This window comes from Mus pahari, chromosome 22, assembly GCF_900095145.1.
Source record: "Mus pahari chromosome 22, PAHARI_EIJ_v1.1, whole genome shotgun sequence".
NCBI lineage: Eukaryota > Metazoa > Chordata > Mammalia > Rodentia > Muridae > Mus > Mus pahari.
This window is the reverse complement of record NC_034611.1, coordinates 20,318,368-20,327,536: the sequence shown is the minus strand read 5'-3', so window position 1 is coordinate 20,327,536 and position 9,169 is coordinate 20,318,368. Positions and strand designations below refer to the sequence as shown.

At 40.7% G+C, this 9,169-nt stretch overlaps 1 protein-coding gene across 1 annotated transcript in view; it reads left to right on the top strand.

Annotated features, from left to right (window-relative positions):
* The window catches only part of Ints8 (integrator complex subunit 8), a 49,239-nt gene that overhangs the window by 2,836 nt on the left and 37,234 nt on the right, over nucleotides 1-9,169 (top strand). Inside the window, exons 3-7 of the mRNA XM_021222401.1 lie at nucleotides 1,979-2,119; nucleotides 2,389-2,460; nucleotides 4,373-4,424; nucleotides 4,627-4,809; nucleotides 8,644-8,751. Of these exons, the coding sequence (XP_021078060.1) occupies nucleotides 1,979-2,119; nucleotides 2,389-2,460; nucleotides 4,373-4,424; nucleotides 4,627-4,809; nucleotides 8,644-8,751 (556 nt within the window). The remainder of the gene's footprint in view (nucleotides 1-1,978; nucleotides 2,120-2,388; nucleotides 2,461-4,372; nucleotides 4,425-4,626; nucleotides 4,810-8,643; nucleotides 8,752-9,169) is intronic.

The following is a 9,169-nucleotide window of genomic DNA, read 5'->3' as shown; positions in this document are numbered from 1 at the left end:
TCTCTCTCTCTCTCTCTCTCTCTCTCTCTCTCTCTCTCTCTCTCTCTCTCTCTCTCTTTCTTTCCATAGAATTTTTTGTAGCTCAAGCTGACCGTGATCAGGCTGTGTAACTGAAGAGGACCTTGAATTCATGATTATCTTGCTTTAACCACCCAAGTTGCTGGTATTATGCATACCTAACTTGTTACATTTGTAAATCATGTTATTGTATGCTGTATAATGTTTTGATTTGTATCTTTACTTAACATAATATCAGCTAGTTGGATATGGTGTTGTGTACACACAATCCCAGCACTTGGGAAGCTGAGGGAGGAAGATCCAGTGCTTCAAGGTCAGCCTGAGTTTTATAAAAACCAGCCTCAATTTCCCACCTCACCACAAGCCACCACACAGTGGTGTTGGCAATAATTTAGTTCGTTTCCAGTTGTTTTTTTTTTTTTTTCTTTTATAATTTGCTTTTTTTTAAAGGTAGGGTTTCTGTTCATGAAACTTGTTTTGTAGACCAAACTGGCCTCAAACTCAGAGATCTGTTTCTGTGTCCCAATGTGCTGAAATTAAAGGTGTGTGCCATTACCACCCAGCCTTTTTATTTATTTTTTAATTAATTAATTTATTTTATGTATATGGGTGTTTTTGATGGCATGTATGTCTATGTACCGCAAATGTGCTTGGTGCCCTTGGAAGGCAGAAAAGGCTTCAGATTCCTGGGTCTAGAGTGAGACAGCTGTGAGCTGCCATGTGGGTGCTCGGAATTGAACCTGGGTTCTGTAAGAATAGACATTGCCCTTAAAATCACTAAGCCACCTACCTCTCTAGCCCATTTCCACTGTTATAAATTCTAAGGTCTTAACTATTTTTGCTAAGCAGGAGTCCACTGTATAGCTCAGGCCAGTTTCAAATCCTCCTGCCTTGGAGCTGGTGTCACCACACTCCGGTTCTGAAATTTATACTTCAGTCAGTAGAGTATTTCAAAACACTTTTTTTCTACCATATGTTCTTCAGCATTAAGTACAATTTTTTAAAAGTAAATTTAATATATTTTGGTTGTTTGAAACATAATCTTATGTAGCCCAGGTTGTTGTCAAGTGCTGTAGTGGAGGATGGCCTTGGCTCCTCCTGTTGCCTCTGCCCTATAAAGTCTGGGAATCTAGGTGTGTAGCATCATGTCTGATTTGCTGGATTTTTAATCCAAAGGGAAACCTGAGACGACAGGAGACATATGTGTTCATGGTAATGTTTGAAACATTAAGACATACATGGTGTATATGAAACAGTTGGAAAATTGAGTACCCGTTAGGTTTTTGGGGGGCTGGGAATTAATTTGTGACCTCATGCATGCTTGACAAGTAAGGTACTATTTGCTACATTCCCCAAACCAACTAACCAACTGATTATTTGATGATAAAAGTAAGTTACTTTTTTGGGGGTTAGGGGGTGGGGTGGGTAGTGGTGGTAATGATGGTGGTGTTGAGACAGGATCTCACTGTAGACCAGAGTGTCCTCAAACTCACAGAGATCCTCACACCTTTCCCCCCGAGTGTTAGGAAACATAAAGTATTTCTGTCATTTTGTTAAGAATTCACTTCTTCGCAGGTTGTGGTGGTATACACAAGGTGTTTAGCCAACACCTTGGAGGTTGAGATGGGGAGGCTGCCAGTTTGAGACCAGCCTGGGTTGCATACAGAACCTTATTTGGAAACAGGAAAGCTAAATGTTTTAGATGTTATCTTAAATCTGTGTAGTCTGAGAAGCAAGTAAGGGAAGAAATGAAAGAAGGTTGGTAATATGTGTGTCATGGATGTGCATTGTTCCCTTTTGTGTTGTTTAAGTCCGTAGTAAAAGATCTTGGAATCTAATAGGTAAATGTGCAGGTGTATCTTTGAACATTGTAGTATTATTTTCACACATAGTAGGAGTTTGTGTTGTGTGGCTTGTGCAGCTAACATGCAGACATGCACCTTTGCTTCTTTCTCTTCAGCCTGTCTGTTCCGGTGCTGAACATGCTGCTGAATGAGCTCCTGTGCATCAGTAAGGTCCCTCCGGGGACCAAGCATGTGGACATGGATCTGTCAGCCCTGCCCCCAACCACTGCCATGGCTATCCTGCTCTACAACCGGTGGTGAGCCTTGAAGCCTGCTGACTGCCACTCAGCCTCCTTTCCTTGCACCACGGCTTTCAGAAACTGCTTTTAAGGATCTCCTTTTGCTCCAAGCGTATCTGTGGGCATCTTTGGGACTGTGAATCTGAAAGAAATTTAATTTATGGCTTTGTAGATGAAAAGTGTATTACTGAAACTGTGGATGAAATCTCACATTTTTAAAGTTATACTAATTATTATTATTAAAATGGCCTTTTTATTAATTTTTCCCTATTTTTTTTTTTTTTTAGGGCAATTAGGACAATTGTTCAAAGTAGTTTTCCTGTCAAACAGGCTAAACCTGGACCCCCTCAACTAAATGTGTAAGTTGGCTGACAGAACCATCACTTGTGACATTTTTCATCATAATTTAAAATTGTTTTATAGGCTTTTAACTCATGTTACAGAGGAAGTGGAACAGAGATAGGAGGACAGGCCATGTGTGGAGGCTGGGTTGATGGAGCTGGGGGAGTTGGAGGATCAAGGATGAAGATTGTTTTTCATATAATTAAATTGTCTTTAATGTGTGTTAATTAGTTTTGTACCTGGGGAAATTATTTTAATACTTACAAGTGTTAACAGTATGACATTCATTACAAAAGCTTGATTAAGTATGGAGTTTTAAATCCAATTCATAAATTCTAAGTGGCACTTCCTTCCACTTGAGAACTAGACACCATACTTCCTGCCTTGATATGAGTAAGATTTACTTACTTAAACTTACAAAGAGGCTAGGCTAATTTATGGCACAGGCTTTAATGGTCATCACATTCTTCAGGACTTGTGCCAGAGTAGAGTTGGAGCCAGTCTCTGTTGCTCTGTTCACTTCATGAGCCAGAGAGGCCAGTATTTACCTCTGGGGGCACAGCCAGTGTCCTGCCGCAGTGCATCTCAGAAGAACAAGCCACCTAGAAAGGAGACTGCCAGGATTCCAGGTAGTGGCAGCATTATACTAGGACATAAGCAATGACACAGTCTTGGTAATATGACCTGTTCCCTCCCTCTCCCTCCCCCCCCTTTTAAAGATTGTTTATTTTTTATGCACCTTGGTAGTCTCTCTCTGTGTGAAGGTGCCAGGTGCTGTGGAATTGGAGTTACAGACAGTTGTGAGCTGCCGTGTGGTTGCTGGGAATTGAACTCAGAACCTCAGTGTTCTTAACCACTGAGCCATGTCTCCAGCCCCATCTGACCTATTCTCTATTTTTTGGGGGGTGAGGGTGGGGAGGAATAGGGTCTTACTATGTAGCTGGCTGGCTGGCATGGAACTCACTTACGTAGATCAGGCTGGTCGTGAACTCAGTTGCTCCTTCCTCTGTGTTCTGAGTGCTAGGTTTAAAGATTTGTGCCATCACGCTCAGCTCCTGTGCCTGCCTGCCTGCCTGCCTTCCTTCCTTCCTTCCTTCCTTCCTTCCTTCCTTCCTTCCTTCCTTCCTTTTTCTTTCTTCCCTTTTTTCTTTCTTTTTTAAGATGTAGTTTTATTTTATGCTACTGAGTGTTTTGCCGACACATATGTAATTGTTTCATGTGCATGCTCGATGCCTTAGAGCAGAAGGTCTGGATCCCATGGAACTTAAACTAGGCTTTGAGCCACTATATAGGTGCTGGAAACTGAACCCTGGTCTTCTGGAAGAGCAACAAGTGCTCAGGTGCCCTCTCTGTGTCTCTCTAGATAAACAAGCTTTTGTTGTCAGTAGGCTTGATTACTCTTTGTGGGTTTATTTCCTTCCCTTTTTCGTTTTGTTTTAAAGTCAGGGTCTGATGTAGTTCACAGTGGCCTCTGCACTCAGTTTCCTACCTTGACTGGTCCTGAAGCTCCTGACCGTCTCTGCAGCCCCACTGTGATGGGTTATAGGCGTGCTTTACGCTTGGTTGTTTTATTCCTAAATGGAAAGTTTTGTGCAAAGCACTTGAGAAGGCCCTGGTAAATTAGTGATTGTCATAATAATAGGTGATTTGTTTGCTTAAACTGTTAACATGCTTTAAAAAATTTACTTTACGCTGGGTGTGACACACGCCTTTAATCCCAGCACTTGGGAGGCAGAGGCAGGGGGATTTCTTAGTTCGAGGCCAGCCTGGTCTACAAAGTGAGTTCCAGGAAAGCCAGAGCTATACAGAGAAACCCTGTCTTAAAAAAAAAATTAACTTCATGCTGAAGAATTATAGTCTTAAATTTAGACTTTTACATTTGTGTCTTAAGGGTTATATTTCAGTGATCTTCAACCGTTTCTCTTTTAGCATGAATCAGATGCAACAGGAAAAAGAACTGACAGAAAACATTTTGAAAGTGGTGAGTAGGGGCGGTGACTGCAGTGTTAGGTCTTCAGGACAGATCAGCATGTAGAGATGCTTCTAGTCTTAGGTCTCTGCATGTTACAGAGGGTTAAGTCGGGTGTGTGTGTGTGTGTGTGCGTGTGCGTGTTGCTTTTATTAGACAGTCATATCATGTAGCCCTACTAATTGTTGTGGTTTTGTTTATTAAACATTTGCAGCTGAAAGAACAAGCTGCTGATTCTATTTTAGTCCTGGAAGCAGCTCTGAAATTAAACAAGGATCTGTATGTTCATACGATGAGAACTCTAGACTTACTGGCTGTGGAACCAGGCACGGTGAATGGGGAAACTGAGAATTCTACGGCTGGGTTGAAAATCAGAACTGAGGAGATGCAGTGCCAGGTATTTCTGCCTTTGATTCTGTGATTTAGGTTTGAATGTCTGTCTGTCTGTCTGTCTGTCTGTCTGTCTATCGTACTTATTTATTTATTTTAAAAGAAACACTTCTATTATAGCAAAGGTTGGCCTGAAACTTGATTTGTGAGCAGAATTTGCATTAGCCCCATAACTGCTGGGATTATTAACACATAGCACCATATGTAATTTACTTGATTTTTAAAAAAATTTATTTTATGTAAATGAGAGTATACTGTCACTGTCTTCAGACACATCAGAAGAGGGCATTGGATCACACTACAGATAAGCCACCTTGTGGTTGCTGGAAATTGAACTCATTACCTCTGGAAAAGCAGTCAGTGCTCTTAACCTCTGAGCCATCTCTCCAGCCCTGTAATATACTAGATTTTTATTGGCCATTACATCCTAGAAAGTTTTATTGGCCTTTACAGGAGATTTTCTAAAGAAAATGAAAAAAGTTTCATGAAGTTTGTTATTTTTGAAGTAGTTTCTGAATTGATTTGCAGTACATTCATATTAGGAATATAATTAGATCTCCAAAGACAACAAAAACTAACATTGTGGTAGGCTGAAAACGTAGGCTTCTGTAAAATAATTGACTTTTTTTTTTAAAGATTTAATTTATTATTTTATGTAAGTACACTGTAGATGTCTTTAGACACACTAGAAAAGGGTGTCATATCTTATTACAGATGGTTGTGAGCCACCATGTGGTTGCTGGGATTTGAACTCAGGACCTTCAGAAGAACAGTCAGTGTTCTTACCCACTGAGCCATCTCACCAACTCCAATAACTGACTTCTTAAGGATCTTGTCTCTTTCTCTGGTTTTGGGCCCCTAGTTCCTTTGAAAATTTTTAGTTTTATCCTGGCAACTTACTACATGCCTTTTATCCCAGCACTGGGGAGACAGAAGCAAAGGAAATCAAGGGCAGCCTGGTCTACAGAGGGAATACCAGGACAGCTGGGACTGTACAGGGGAAGAAAAGAACAACAAAAAGACATTTTAATTATCAATTGTCATTTTATGTGTTCAGCCTTTCTTTTCTTCACTAGCTCTTCTGATTAGTTTTTTTTTTTTTTTTTTTGTCAGCTTGATAAAACCTAGAGTCGTCTGGGATGAGGGAAATGCACAGAGAAAATGAGTCCCGCTGACTCTGTTGTGGGCAAGCCTGTGGGGCCATTTTCTTGATTAATGATGGATGCAGGAGGGCCCGTGCCCCTGGTGGTTCTGGGTTGTATAAGAAGGTAGATTGAGCACGCCAGTAAGCAGCCCACCTCCATGGCCTCTGCTTCATTTAGTTCCTGCTTCCGGGTTCTTGCTTTTGAGTTCTGCCCTGAATCCCTTCAGTTACAGAACGTTAACCTAAAAATTGTAAGATGAAAAAAAAATGCTTTTTCTCCAAGTGGATTTTGTTCATAGTCTTTATTACAGCTATAGAAATGAAACTAAGGGCTGGAGATATGTTCCGTAGGGGGAGTGTTTCTACTCTTCCAGAGGACTGGAGTTCAATTCCCAGCACCCACATGGCAGCTCATAGCTGTCTGTAATTCCAGTTCTAGAAGAGCCATAACACCAGACATGCATGTGATGCACACATCTGTGTATGTCGGTAAAATGTCTATACACATAAAATAAAATAAAATAAATCTTTAAAAAAAAATAAAACTTAGGAATCAACCTAAGGCTCTAAAGTATGTGAGGTCTGCATACTGCAGCATGTTTTCTAGTACAGAGCCTTGAGGACAATAGAAGTTTTAAAACATTTGTTGACTACCTTTTTGAGACTAAAATCCACTAGATGATGATGATGATTTTAGTTTTTTTTGAGACAGGGTTTCTCTGTGTAGCCCTGGTTGTCTAGGAACTAGCTCTGTAGACCAGGCTGGTCTCCAACTCAGAAATCTACCTGCCTCTGCCTCCTGCATGCTGGGAGTAAAGGTGTGCACCACCATGCAATGCTAGATCATAACTTTAAAGGCTACTCTCTTCTTTAAGATTTTACAAATAAACATGGCATCTTTCCCCTACTTTTCATTCAGAAAAGAGGTGGAAATGAGACAGTGTTATGAAGGCTGTCTTTTCAGTGTTAGGAGTAGCTGAAGGTAATCAGTTTTTCAAGACATAGTGAGAATTTACAGGAGGTATATACTTATTTTTTGTTTTTTTTTTGTTTTTTTTAAAGTAGGGTGGAGAGATGGCTCAGTGGTTATAGAGCACTGACTGCTCTTCCTGAGGTCCTGCGTTCAATTCCCAGCTACCACATGGTGGCTCACAACCATCTGTAATGGGATATGATGCCCTCTTATGGTGTGTTTGAAGACAGCTACAGTGTACTTACATATAATAAATAAATAAATCTTTTAAAAAATGGTGATACGTTTTTAAGCCTGCACTCTATGACTTGATGTTCTTTGCTTTTTAATGTCACTTTTCTTCATGTTGGTATTCTAAGAGTGGCTTACTGGACTGAATCAGATTTCTTTGAAGTCTATAGTGAATAAGGGCATCAATCCAAGACAAGGTTCTTGGAGGCTGGTGATGTAAATAAGTTTGTAGAGTACTTGCCTAGCATGTACAGAATCCTAGATATGATCCCTTGCTTGCATCACATTAAACATAATGGAGTGGTGATGTGTGCTTGTAGTCCCAGTACTCAGTTGTGGAAGCACAGCATCAGAACTTCATGGCCATCCTTAACTACATATTGAGTTTGAAGACCTATCTCAGAGCTGGGCCTGGGAGGAAAAGAGAGAGGGAGGGAAAAGGGGCAGTGAGGGGAAAGGGGCGGCATTCTTGGAAAATATACACATTCTACAAATAGAAAGCAATCATTAGAATTTTCTAGTCAATGCGCTTCTCAGTTTGTTCTAGTAGACACTAATCCTTGTCCATTTGTGGAGTGCTTCCTTCCTCTGTTCTCTTCTGTGATGGGAGAAATTTTTACCTATTGAAACTGGTAGCAGGCAACTGAACACTTTAGCTATTGCCTCTCTCTAGTTTTGTCTAGCTTGGAAGTAAGAATGTTCCACGGATATGTGATATACTTAGTTTATGGTTGAATGGGGAGCTTGTACATCAGACAGAGAAGTGGAGATGGGCACTCTGGTTTTGTCTGTTTGAACCCTGCAGGCAGCAGCAGTGACAGCTGTAGTCTGCGGGGGCAGTGTGGAGTGCTGGAGGCTTGGGATAACATGAGTTGTAGCATCTAGGGTGGAGAGTGGATACAGTGGTACTGTCCCCAGAGCAGTTTGATTTGGCTTTTTTCCGGTTCCTTCTCTTATTATTTTTCTGACTTAACTCTTTGGCCTTCCAAATAATGTTGTACATTACTTGAAATCATTTGTTAGTTTTTGTTTTGTTTTGTTCTGTGCTTAGGTCTAGCACCTATTATTTTCCTTTTGATTATGTTTTTAACTTATCTTCTTTTTTCTTTGTTATCCTGCTATTAAACATAAGTTTGAGTCAGGCATGGTGGTGAGGGCCTTTAATCCTAGCACTCGGGAGGCAGAGGCAGGTGAATTTGAGTACAGCCTGCTCTATGTAGTGAACACCAGGACAGCCAGGGATGTAGAGAAACCCTGTCTCAAAAAACAAACAAAATAAATGAATAAATAAATTTGAGTTTTATCCAATTTTGTTCTGTTTTTCCCAGGCAGGGTTTCTCCTGTGTAGCCTTGGCTGTCCTGGAACTCTTATGTAGACCAGGCTAATCTCTGTCTCCTTAGCGTTAGGATTAAAGGTGTGACCACCACCATCCAGTGCACCAACTCTCAAGTCTACAAAAATTCCGAAGCCAATTGGTTTTTAACTTTTTCAGGTGTGTTTTGACTTGGGTGCAGCATACTTCCAGCAAGGCTCCACAGATTCAGCTGTCTATGAAAACGCGCGAGAGAAGTTTTTTAGAACTAAAGAACTAATTGCAGAGGTAAGTACAGTTATGAACGATATATAATATTTGGTCCCTTAAAAAATCTGTGGAGTTTTTTGCTTTAATTTTTCTAAAGAAAAGCTGTTTAGGATACTAGAGTATAACTTGTTTGTTTTTTAAGACAGTTTTACTATGTGGCTTTGCTTGGCCTGGAACTCACAATGTAGACAGGCTGACCCAAGTGCTGGGATTAATAGATGTGTGACACCACATACAGTTTGGGGTGTGGCTTCATGGTAGAATATGTTCTTAGCATGCACAAGTCCTTTGGTTCCATCCCAGCACCAACAGACAAAGCCAGTGTGTCCATTGCAGAACATTTGGAACGTTAAAAGGGAATAGTATAAACTAGCTTTTAAAAATGTGTATTATTAGCCAGGCGTGGTGGCGCACGCCTTTAATCCCAGCACTTGGG